The 13,072-nt window shown below is 31.3% G+C and overlaps 2 protein-coding genes across 6 annotated transcripts in view; one reads left to right on the forward strand and one right to left on the reverse strand.

Moving 5' to 3' along the window:
- The window catches only part of LOC124954600 (cGMP-specific 3',5'-cyclic phosphodiesterase), a 9,856-nt gene extending 2,255 nt beyond the window's left edge, over positions 1–7,601 (forward strand). For 3 of the 5 annotated variants that reach the window (XM_047507769.1, XM_047507779.1, XM_047507788.1), the window contains exons 3-14: positions 168–385; positions 518–795; positions 895–1,131; positions 1,488–1,845; positions 2,234–2,403; positions 2,534–2,756; positions 2,858–2,932; positions 3,007–3,045; positions 3,306–3,587; positions 3,661–4,037; positions 4,116–4,552; positions 4,779–7,601. In XM_047507769.1, the coding sequence (XP_047363725.1) occupies positions 332–385; positions 518–795; positions 895–1,131; positions 1,488–1,845; positions 2,234–2,403; positions 2,534–2,756; positions 2,858–2,932; positions 3,007–3,045; positions 3,306–3,587; positions 3,661–4,037; positions 4,116–4,552; positions 4,779–5,416 (3,168 nt within the window). In that variant the 5' untranslated portion in view covers positions 168–331 and the 3' untranslated portion in view covers positions 5,417–7,601. The remainder of the gene's footprint in view (positions 1–167; positions 386–517; positions 796–894; positions 1,132–1,487; positions 1,846–2,233; positions 2,404–2,533; positions 2,757–2,857; positions 2,933–3,006; positions 3,046–3,305; positions 3,588–3,660; positions 4,038–4,115; positions 4,553–4,778) is intronic. The other 2 variants (XM_047507797.1, XM_047507805.1) reach the window with 2 other exon arrangements.
- Positions 7,602–9,414: 1,813 nt separating this feature from the next.
- Positions 9,415–13,021, reverse strand: LOC124954670 (golgin subfamily A member 7). Its single transcript, XM_047507935.1, has 3 exons — positions 12,813–13,021; positions 12,053–12,217; positions 9,415–11,754 (listed from the first exon to the last, which is right to left on the reverse strand). Exons 1-3 carry the CDS (start codon positions 12,819–12,821, stop codon positions 11,464–11,466), a joined length of 465 nt encoding a protein of 154 aa, XP_047363891.1. The 5' UTR covers positions 12,822–13,021; the 3' UTR covers positions 9,415–11,463.
- Positions 13,022–13,072: the final 51 nt, after the last annotated feature.

The following is a 13,072-nucleotide window of genomic DNA, read 5'->3' on the forward strand; positions in this document are numbered from 1 at the left end:
TCCTTTTTTCTTTTTCTTTTTTTTTTTTTTTTCTTTTTAATGACTTTTCTTTCATAAAGAAATGAAAAGAAGAAGAAGAAGAAAAAAAAACAATATTCTTATACCGCGATAAAAAAAAAGATATTAAATCTTTATATAAACTTTACTTGGACTAATCGATTTTTTAGGTTTGAAAATCAAGAAATATATGGTAACAAAGAGTCGACCAAAATATTGGATCGATATCTCCCTGAAAACGTTGAACTTTCCGTCGTTAATATAATCGTGAAAATTTTGTTAAAATATAAAAAGAAATCTCTAATGAAAGACGGATCAACGAGGTACAGGTGAGATGGAGACTGAAGACGAAATGGAAGAGGAATTGTCGGAAGCAACGGGAATGGAGGTAAAATGCATACCTATGCACACACACACACATATATATATATATATATATATATATATATATGCGTTGACAAGATAATCAGTTCTGATCGTTGTTCCCACTATTATACGTTATTACGTTTTGACGTTACAGGTAAATCATAACAACAATCTTGGGAACTTTGAAACTATGAGGATCTCTTCGAGAACATCGGAAAGGGGTGATGAAAGTAACGATCATTTGGAAATAAATCTTCAAGTGAATACGAAGAACGATAGAGAGGAATCAAAATTATCTTTAAGTACAAGTATGAAGACTGATATAAAGGAGTGCGAGAGGAGGCTCTGTAGGACCAAAAGGATCTCTTGTCAGCAGGACACAATACACGAATACGACGAGGACGATGGCCTGACAATGGACAGGGTTGGAAGGTAAAAAAAAAAAAAAAAAGTAAAAGAAAAGATTTATCAACGTTTCGACGTATGAATAGGAATAAATAAATAAATATAACATGACTAAAAACAAAACAGATACATGGAGGCTCATCCAAACGTAGTTGAGACTTGGCTATACGAAAAGGCAAGTTTGGAATTACGACAACGATTGCAAACGCCAAGATTGGAACGTACAAAGTCAATAACTTCAACTTCTTGTCAAGACCAGGAAGGTATTTTGAATCGACCGAAACGTAACAGCGTCACTTCCGATCTCTTTCAAACGTGGCTATCGACGAGTTCACCGGCTAAACGTAGCAGAAGTCCAAGCAGGTAAGTTACATTAAAATTACAATAAACAAATTAAAGAAATGTTACATTAAATGACAGAGAGATAAATCTTCTTTAAATTGATAACATATAAAGTATTTTTCATACGATCTATATTCTATAAAACCTTAAATTTATAAAATCAATCTCTCATATAAACATTTTAAATAAAATCGACTAATCAAATGTTCAATCCGGTATCGTTCTTTATATAAGTGTTTAAATCGAATGTTCATGGGAACTATAAGGAACAAGTAATATAATTCCTATGTCTATTTTATAGCCAGACGATAACTCATCCGTAGATTCATATCTTTGTTACCACGTAATAACTATTTCAAACATGTTGGGGATTTTAGGGCTTCTATATCGTTAATGGGTCGCCGAGAGGAACTCAATAGACTGGACGAAAGCGACCTATTTATGGAACTCATAAGGGACGTAGCGAACGAGCTGGATATTAACGTACTTTGCCACAAAATTTTGGTCAACGTTGGAATACTTACTTATGCTGATCGAGGAAGTCTCTTTCTTGCAAAAGGTCCACTCGAGGATAGATACTTGGTTGCTAAACTTTTTGACGTTACTCAGGATACAGAACTTGAGGAAGCTGTTCAACGTGCGAAAAATGAAGAGATAAAGATACCTTTCGGCGTGGGTATCGCCGGTTACGTAGCTGAAACGAAGGAGATAATCAACATAAAGGATGCTTATAAGGTTAGATGTGAGAGTTCGAAGAGAGATTTGTTTCTTTTTATTTATTTATTTATTTTTTTTTCTCTTTTTTTTTTTTTAAATATATCTCAGGTTTAAATATATCAGCAAATGTGAATATTGATTTATCTAAAAGTCGAAGATATAGCAATTAGTACGATACTTTTTTGAAATCTTTTTTTTTTCTTTATCTAATTATTTAGAAAAAAAAAAAAAAAAATAAAGAAATTTGTTCCTTCAATATCAAACATATTTGTACATCGATTTATCAAGAAATTTAAAGGAAAGAATGTTAATGTATTGTTATTCTAATTATCTGATTATTTTTTTCACATATTGAAACTCACGTTTTTCTTTCTAATAACATAGAAAGAAATTTATGAATTTTTAGGATCCACGATTCAATAGTGCCATCGACATGCGTACAGGTTACAAGACAACGCTTATCCTATCGATGCCTATTTGTAATTACGAGGGAGACGTTATTGGAGTCGCACAGATCATCAACAAGACCAATGGAAGCAACGAGTTTACTGAAAGAGACGTGGAAGTATTTCAAAGGTAAATAAAAAAAAAAAAAAAAAAAAAAAAAAAAAAGAAATTAAAAAATAAAAAAGAAAAGAAAAGAAAGAAAGGACGAATCATTTTTGAAATATATTTTTGAAAAATATCGTCTATCTTTTTCACGCAGATATTTAACCTTCTGTGGAATTGGGATTCAAAATGCACAACTATTTGAGTTATCCGTGCAGGAATATAGGAGGAACCAAATTTTACTTAATCTCGCGAGGAATATATTCGAAGAGCAAAACAATCTTGAATGTTTGGTAACGAAGATTATGACGGAAGCAAAAGAGTTGCTGAAGTGCGAAAGATGTGCGGTTTATTTGCTCGATCTGGATTGCGGCGAGGCGGTAAATATATCTAAATATAAAATAAAACTAAACATAAGATATAGGATCATTTCGTAGGAAGGACACCGGATAGATAACTAAGATTTTTTTTTTAATTTCAGGGTCATCTCGAAAAGATCGTCGAGCGACCCAGTAAATCGATTCAAGAAAACAGAAAACCATTGTCCAGGAGAGAGGTAAGCAAGTACAATGGTACACGTATTCATGATTCTCGAGTCTGATCATTATCTTCCCTTTAACGACGGCACAGAGCAATAACATCGATATGGAGGATATCTTTCAGCAGCACGTAAGCCTTCGAAACTATTATGAAATAATCGATATATCTGTGAGATAGATAAAGCTAATAACGGTAAAATACGAATGGTACATATATACATATATTTGTATGTATATACGTGTGTGATATTAAAAATATATTTTTACATAATATATATATATATATATATATATATATATATATATATATATATATATTATGCGAGAGAATTATCGGTATATTAATCGGTACAAATGACTTAATTTACAACGTTATTATTCGTCCCGTAGAGTTCGATCGAAAGCAGTAAGTTCACTATGATCTTCGAAATGGATAACGAAACCCAAGAGGCACGGGTGTATCGACCAAGTACCAATGATCTTTCCAGTCCATTGGGTCAAATCGCAAGATACGTCGCAGCTACTGGACAAATTCTCAACATAGGTGATGTTACAAGTTGGTTGAAGAAAGATGTTGTGGAAACTGAGAAGGAATCAACAAGAAGTATCCTCTGTATGCCGATTGCTAATGGTCAAAGAACTGTGATAGGTGTTGCCCAATTAATTAATAAGGTATTCGTTCGAATAATTATTTTTCATTATCAATGTATTTAATTTAATCAATTAAATATTTTTTCATAAATAGGACAATGGTACATCCTTCACCGATTCCGACGTCTCCATTTTCGAAGCATTTGCCATATTTTGTGGTCTTGGTATACACAACACACAAATGTACGAATCAGCTTGCAAACTGATGGCAAAGCAAAAGGTCGCTTTGGAATGTCTTAGTTATCACGCGACGGCCAACAATGACGACGCTTTGAAGTTAACCTCTGACTCTATTCCATCTGCTGAAAAGTTCAATCTTTACAGCTTCACCTTTACGGATTTTGATTTAACAGACGACGACACGTGCAGAGCAACCATAAGAATGTTCAAACAGTGCAATCTTATTCATAAATTTCACATCCCTTATGATATCCTTTGCAGGTGGATTTTAAGCGTGAAGAAAAATTACAGGTATACGTAAACTTTTATTTTTCTCTTTCTCTTGTCATTGATCGAACGAATTTTTAAATAAATATTATTATATTTCAGGCCAGTGAAATATCACAACTGGCGACACGCATTAAACGTAGCACAAACTATGTTTGCAATGCTGAAAACAGGTAGAATGGAACAATTCATGACCGACCTTGAGATTCTCGGACTACTGGTAGCTTGTCTTTGTCATGATCTTGATCATCGTGGTACGAACAATGCATTCCAAACGAAAACGGAATCACCACTTGCCATTTTGTACTCTACAAGTACTATGGAACATCATCATTTCGATCAATGTGTCATGATATTAAACTCGGATAGCAATAACATCTTTCAAAATCTTTCTATGGAAGATTATAGGAGAGTTATGAAGGTGGTCGAAAGTGCTATACTTTCGACGGATCTAGCGATGTATTTTAAGAAAAAGAATAGTTTCATGGAGCTGATCGACGATGGTGAATTTGATTGGCAGAGCGAGGAAAAGAAGGAATGTTAGTATCAATCAAAAACTATTCTTCTTTTCCTCTTCTCTTTCCTTTCTTCTCTTTCGTCTTCTTTTTCTTTTCCTTTTTTTTTCTCTTCTCTATTATTTTAATCGAATTGATTCGTTGATTAGACATAAATATAAATTTAACTTTTTAACGTTACCATCTATTAAACGTAAATCCTGACGTAATAACCTTTAAGTAATAATATATGTTTAACTTTGTTCACCAGTGTTATGCGGAATGATGATGACAGCATGTGATGTTAGCGCGATAGCAAAACCTTGGGAAGTTCAACATAGAGTAGCAAAATTGGTGGCCGATGAATTTTTCGATCAGGGTGATTTGGAACGATTGCAATTGAATCAACAACCGGTAGCGATGATGGATAGAGAGAGAAGAGACGAATTGCCGCAGATGCAAGTTGGTTTTATCGACGAGATATGTATGCCGTTATACAAAGTTATGGCAGAAACGTTTCCATGGATTATGCCACTTTACGAAGGTACCAAGGAGAATAGAAGACATTGGCAGGATTTAGCGGAAAAAGTTGAAATGGGATTGACTTGGATAGATCGCGATACCATCGAAGAACCAGTCGAAGAGTTTGTTTCTTACGAGCCAAGGGATATCGAGTTCACTGTAACGACCTTGAACTGTACTCATCCCGATAGAAAGGATCAAGTTCAAGAAAAATCAGCATTAGCTAGATTCACCTCGTTTAGGAAAGGAGGTCGTACATTGAGCAAAGGTGTCAGACAACGTCTAAGTAAATCGCTTTACGTAAAGACTACTTCTGAGGACACTAGTAAAACAAAAGTATTGATTTCTGAAAGGAAAAGTCGTAATAAACTTTGTCTTCTCATTTGACGGCTCACGACTACTACTCTCGAGAGTATACCAGAATGATGTTTGTCCTTCTTAAAAAAAAAAAAAAAAAAAAAAAAAAAAAGAAAAAAAAAAAGAAAAAAAATTTAAAAAAAAATAAAATAAAAAATAAAAGAAAAAAAGAAAAAGAAAAAAAAAGGGGAAAAAAAAGAAAAACAAACAAAACAGAAGAAGAAAAAAAATCCAACGTCGTTCGTTCTTACGTCGAACGATCGATGGATCATCGAACGACAAAGCAACCGATACGATGTGATTTCGTTCTAACAATTCCAACGAGACGGACTACTTTTACTCCGTGAGTTTAAAATATCAGAATCAAAATAGAATAGAATCGGGAACGATCGGAAATTCGATTTGGACGGTCGAACGTTATCTATTAAACACCGTCGTCGTATCCTACCCATACCTACCCCATCCCTCTTCTTAGCCCGCCCAATATCATTGATTTTTTGTGCTGAAATGTGTGAAACTTTCTATAAAATGATTAATATAAGAAAAACTGCTGGACTTGTATTTCTCTTTTTCAAAATGGATACGTCGTACAGAAAGAGAAAGAGAGAGAGAGTGAAAAAAAACAAATAAAAAAAAGAAAGACAGTACATTTGTAGAAACTAGAAATTATACTTAGTCGAGATATGACTAGGTATATACATATATCTATATATTACATTCATACATAGATACATACATACATACATATACACACACACACATACAGATACACATACACACACACACACACACACGTGCGTATATAATTATGAAAATGTATGGTCGATGAGATACGTCTACATATCGGTCTATATCTCGATATGTAACATGAACGAAAAGACGTAAGAGCATATTTCCATTCGATTTTGACAATCTTTTTGTATTATATCTCGATATTCTTACTAAGCTCTATCTAGTCGAACGAGGGAAGTTAAAGTAATCGGTAACGACTTGCAAATGGGACAAGGGAAGAGATTAACTGTGTATGTATTTGTATACATTCTCTGTGTGTGTTTTTTGATCTTGGATAAATTGAAAAATACTACTTTTAGTAATGACGACATAGAGTACGAAGTCTATCGATTATTCCGAATATTTCAATTTTGCTATATAATATTGTCGATCGTGATCGAGAAATCGTGAGACAGATGTAAATTTCATTTCTCTTTCTCCCACGCTCCACTCCACCCCTCGGCCCCATTATTCCCTGTTATTTCCCTATTTCTATTTACGTACTTCCCATTGTTATGCGTTTCCTTGTTTGTCGATATAAAAAGAAAAAAAAAAAAAAAAAATAATGGAAAGGGAAATGGAAATAAAAATTAAATAAAAATAAATATAAATTCGTAATGTCGGAAAAGAAATCGGAATCTTTTAACACAATTAACGGTACTTTCGTTTACGCGATTTCCACAAAAAAAAAAAAAAATATGAAAAAAAAGGAAATTAAAAAAGAGATAAAAAGAAGGAGAGAGAAAGATATATATATATATAAAGAGAAATCAGTGTCAATCAATCGTCCACATTTGACTATTAATTCTTATCGAAAAAAAAATAAGAAAAGAAAAAATGCATACACACTTGCATCGTTCATATCCGATGCAACGAAAAAAATTTCATAGGGATGACCTTCACACAAGATTGATTTTTAGTCTTTTTGATAAACATAACTGCGACATTATAACTATTCAGACACGTTGTTACACGCGAATAATTAATAAAAAAAAAGATATATACATAAGATGTATATTTTAGCGAGTATACATATATGTATGTACCTACATAAATACATATACAGAGGGTCGAGAATTAAATCAACCAACGTAAAAATATATATTGAAATTTTGATCGAAACGCTTCCATTTTCATTTTAAAAAGGCACGGCGGTACCTGTTGTTTCCTCACATTCGTATCCAATCGATTAATATGAGACACCCTATATAGAGAGATAGAAGAAGATAGAGAGAAAGATAGAGAGAAAGAGAGAGAGAGAGAAGGGGGATAGAAACGAAAGGATAAAAAAGAATAGCACTCGAAACAATATCGATCGTTTTATCGTACACACACAAGGTCCGATATTAGAAATTCTTACAAAAAACAAAAAAACAAAAAAAAAAAAGAAGTTTTTCACGATATTTTTTTTTTTTGTTTTTTTTTTATTAAAACATTTAGAAATTACAATATCCGCGGACTATACGAAGTTAGTCCCGTACAGTAATTGAATCATTGCGTTTGAAAAAATCATTTTGGTCCTACTATATTAAATTAAGTATAACAAACGGCTGCTTTTCTTGATGCTTCTCGCATGGTCGATGATCGATCGATCGATTCGCTATATATATTTACAATTTCTTTATTATTATTATTATTATTATTATTATTATTATTATTATTATTATTATTATTATTATTATTATTATTATTATTATTATTTTCTTTTTCTTCTTCTTCTCCTTTTACTTTTTCATTTTTAGAGGCGCAAAGAACGTACTAACTTACATACATATGTTTTTGTGGTATTGCGACGTTGAAAAAAGAGAAAAATGCGCGCGCTAGAGCCTTTTTCAAAAAAAGTTTCATAGATAAACAACGTCGTCAACCAGTATAGTCTCCTTTATTTAAATCGACTTTGAAATGTGCACCAGGAAGCCGTACGTGCGTCATGGCAGTGACACCATTTTGTCCTCTCTCTCGACAATAACAACAACAACAACAACAACAGAAAAAAAAAGGAAAGAAAAAGAAAAGGAAAAGAAAAGAAAAAGAAAATAAAAAAATACAAAATTCCTTTCGCAGCGTCGCATTATCACGCAGAAGTAATCTCTCGCCTTCCATTGTGACCAAGGATCAAGACGAGATCGTTCACGGCGGAAATACTACGAGAGAGAGAGAGAGAGAGAGAGAGAGAGAGAGAGAGAGAGGGAGGAAGGGAGAAAAAGAGATAGAGATAGATAGAGAGATAGAGAGAGGATGGAAGAGAGGGAGAAAAAGAGATAGAGATAGAGATAGAGAGAAAGAGAGAGAAAAAGCATGATTTACGATCATGATCAATGAGGAGGAACTTTGGTATCGTTCACGTCAAATCAAGAAAAGAAAAGAAATGTTAAAGCGATAAACAAAAGAATCCTTCAAATCTATTTTAAATCATGCAAGACTCCTTCTACATATATATATATATATATATATATATATATATATATATGTATGTTTAAAATATATAAAATGATCAGTTCGTGAAATATTTTATTGATCAAATTAATTGTAAATCATGCAAATCTCTTCTTCTTTTTTCTGTATGTTTAGTACAAAGGTGCGTGTGTGTGTATATATATATATATATCTATATATATATATATATATGAACAGTTCACTAAATTATTTTATTGACACTTCCTTCGAACTTTATTTAGGACACATTATCCGAGTACGATCATGAACGATCGATCGATCGATCGATATATATATATATATATATATATATATATATATATATATATATATAGGAAATCCTTTAGAAAGATTTCGTTTGAAATTAACATGAATCTCTTTCTTCGCTTAAACAGATTTTTAATTTGCCGGAATGGCAAAGGTTTATCAGGTTTGTGCATGGTAAGAATGAAGTAAAGACTTCTCATCGATTTCTTGATTTTAAAAAAATTTTTTAAAAATACAATATAGATAATAAAGAAAAAAAAAAAAAAAAAGAAAAAACAAGAAAACTTCTATTCTCTCTCTCTCTCTCTCTCTCTCTCTCTCTTCCCCCCCTCATTCTCTCTCTCTCTCTCCCTCTATCGCTCTCTTTCTCTCCCTCTCTCTCTAAAGAAAGAAAAAAAATTTTCGACACTCTTTCGTTTCGCTTTATTCTTATCATTAAGTGCACAGGAATGATAAGAAGAATCGATAAATCGTTAGAGAAGAAAACTGGGTCCCGTTCTTTTATTTCTTTTGTATCATTTCGTTTCATTTCTTTTCTTTTTCATTTGTTTTTATTTTTGTCTATCGTTCTTTCTTTCTTCTTCTTTTTTTTTTTTTGTTTTTTTTGTTTTTTTCTTCGTTGCCACAATATGATTTACACGGTATTTATATACTTTCCAATGTGAACGAACTAATCCTGAACGAGATAATTATATTTCAGGACCGTTAGCTTTTTTATCGGAAGAGAGGTAAGTGTATAACATCTCGTACATCTCGATTATATATTATATAATGCCTGCGATTATTTATTTATCCTTATGACCGTTCTTTTTTTTTTTTCTTTTTTTTTTTTTAAACACGCGATCAACTTATAACCGCGGCATATCGTTATAGATACGACATATAAAAGATTCCACGCGTGATGTATCGTTGTTTCGTTTGAGATCACTGTAACTTATATACGTAATCTATCAGTAAAAAAAAAAAATATATATATATATATATATATTTAACAAAAAAAAAAAAAATTAATAAACCCCCCCCACACTGGAAAAAAAAGAGAAAAAAAAAATATTATTCACAGACGATTATTAGAGCCTTAACCTAACGATCTTGCTAAACTTAAGAAAAAAAAAAAAAAAAAAGAAAAAAAAAAGAAAATCCAAGAGTCTCCCTTTGTAATCGTTCGAAATGCAAGATTCTTTTATTTTGACAACGTCGAGACGCCTGTCCACATCGCGCACACTATATGCTTATCCTTGATCACAATGTCATATACGTCAAAAAATCAACTTAATATATATATAATATATATATATATATATATATATATATATATATATCCTACTTATCACCTCAAAATACAATCATTTCCCTTTTAGCCAATCCTTGGAGTTCTTAGCGCAATTAATTACCTGTGTGCCAGTAATTTCGACCAAATATATTACATTTCTTATCTTTTTCTCTCAATTTTTCTCTACAAGTAGGAATTATCTTTACGGCGAGTGAATTTCAAATTCAAGTACGTACGTATTTTAATAAAAAAAAAAAAAAGAAAAAGAAAGAATAGGGGAAAAAAAAACAATGAAGAACACGTCAACTTATGCCTCGTTAGAAAAAAAGAAAAAATAAATAAATAAATAAAAAGATTTACGCTTTACGGAAGATATATTCTCCTGGAAGGGGAAGAACTTAGAATCTCTCTTATAATGCATATAAAATATTGGAACGTATAAAGTCAAAGTTCTTTAACAGTCGATAGAAAATTCAAATAATATCTAAATTTAAACTCTGTTTGTTGATTTGATTTACAATAAACATAGATTAGACTGTAGATTACGTCCATGAATATCATCGAATAAATGCAGTCAGCAACCAGCTCTATATCCTGAATGATAAAACAGGGATATGTTAATCTCTTATGATCTGTCTTATATGAAATCTGTTTTCTGATGTATGATCATGAAAAATTAAATAATTCTTTATAATCTTACACATCGCTTTGTGATTTATATCCATGTGCTTGTATTAGGTCATTTATTCTAATATGTAGAATAAAGTTTTCACGAGTCTCTTGATAAAACAATTACGTATTTGTAAAATTATAAAAATAAAAAAAAAAAAAAAAAAAAAGAAATAAAAACAATTAACGAATATGAAAACTCGTGCGTTGACATTGAATCGTAAGCTCTGAGAAAATGTTTCTTCAAGTTTCACTTTTTTTTTGTTCTTTTTTTGCTCTTTTTGGTTTAGAGATTCTCTTGGCAAATACTTTGATTCTTGCTTTGAGTAAATGTATATGACTTTATGTGCTTCATAACTTTGAAGCAATAATTTGTCCTTTTGATATATACTTATGTTCAATAAACCTAAGTACAAAGTTAGACTCGAAGAGAGCTAAACCTTATTGCACATGAATTTCATTACAATAATTGTGCAAGTTATAGTTTAAAATTCTGCTAGTTTTTATGAAAAATTAATTATGCACGACCAACTTGAATGAGTCAGAGTGCGGCATAATTGTGTCCAAAGACACTCATCAGCGCATGTAGGTCGGTAATTCTGGCAATACGGCAGAAATGCGCGGGTCACATGAAGAATTCCGTAGATCGGCTAACATGCAGTCACGATGCAGGTCTGTCTAATACAGAGATTTCTATTAGCCTGAGACCACGTGTTGTTGGATCTGTTAACAATAATCCACGTGGCTTATAAACTCTATCATTCTGTTCGCAAACAAATTTTGCGACCTTCCGCAAGCACTTCTCATAATGTGTTTCAGTGCATATAAAGATTAAATAACCGGTAAGGCAAGCAAGGCAGCCCTCACAGAAAGTTGAACAACTGGCACGTTCTGCTTCGGCAAAGTAATTGTTCAATTGATTGATTGTATACTCGAACGACTGTCTGTCCAGCTATATTTAAAAAAAAAAAATATAGCACAAATATTAAGAAAAAAAAAGAATTTAAATACCTTTGAGAATAATTTTAGTACAAATATATTCAAAATCAACAATATTTAGAGATATATATATATATATAATATTAATAAAAATATATATGCATTTAAATATATTAAATGTATCTATTAAAAGTTGAAAAATTAAAATATAATGATAGTAGTAATAATACTAGTAGTAGTAGTAGTAATAATAATCATAATCATAATAATAATAATAATAACATACTGTTATGGTTTATGATATTACGTACTCTGCTTTCCAATTCTGTAGGGAATTGTGTTTGAAATTTAACCATTGTACCTTCGCTATAATCTCGTTGTATAAAAACTTTTTGACAATTTTGAAGAGACCCTCCACCTGCTTGACCTCTTCCAGCTGACATATCTTCTAAAGGAGTGAGGGCAGCGTGGTTGCCCTATAAATTAATATTTATATTTATACATTTATAATATAATATAATTTTTTATAGAAAACATTATATATATATATATATATATATATCTACTTCTTATATTATTAAATATAATTCGTTTATATTTAGCATTTATTAAATTATTGTCATTACGCATGCTTATATTTATATAGCAGAATAGTTATCTTTATAAAATGATGATTTGATTAAAACATATACGCATATAGTATACAATAAAATACAGTATATATGCAAAGTTATATAGTCATGTATATATATATATAGATATAGATTTTAGTTATAATGCAAAAAAAAATATAAATTTAATTGTTTGAAAAATCAACTTAGCTATTTTATAGTTGATATCCTATCTAACCACTAAAACCGCACCCAATAATTATCCAAAGACAGGAAATTACAATTATTACAGCTAATGTAGTTATTTTAATTAAATTTAAAGAATAATTTTATATATATCTTTGAAATATATCATTTCCAATAGAAAATAAATTAATAAGTAAAATATTTTCACATGTAAATTCATAGAAATAAAAGGAGTGCAAAAAAAAAATGTAAATGGTAAGAATGATAGACTTACCAATGGCATTTTGAGCTTCGTCTTGCTGGTTGTATAAAACTCTGGTAATGGAATCAAATTCAATTGCTTGATTGCACTTATGGTGAAAGAAACAAATTGACTTGTCACTGAAACTTAACGTAAACGTTTGAAAATTAGAGCAATTTTTACACTTCAACGAGTGGACGCACGATTCAGTCGCCATGAAACATGCGCGCGCAATTCATATTATTAAAATCTGTTCACACTGAGCGATATTTACTTCGTTGGTTAATACGATC

Source organism: Vespa velutina, chromosome 1 (genome assembly GCF_912470025.1).
Source record: "Vespa velutina chromosome 1, iVesVel2.1, whole genome shotgun sequence".
NCBI classification, from domain to species: Eukaryota; Metazoa; Arthropoda; class Insecta; order Hymenoptera; family Vespidae; genus Vespa; species Vespa velutina.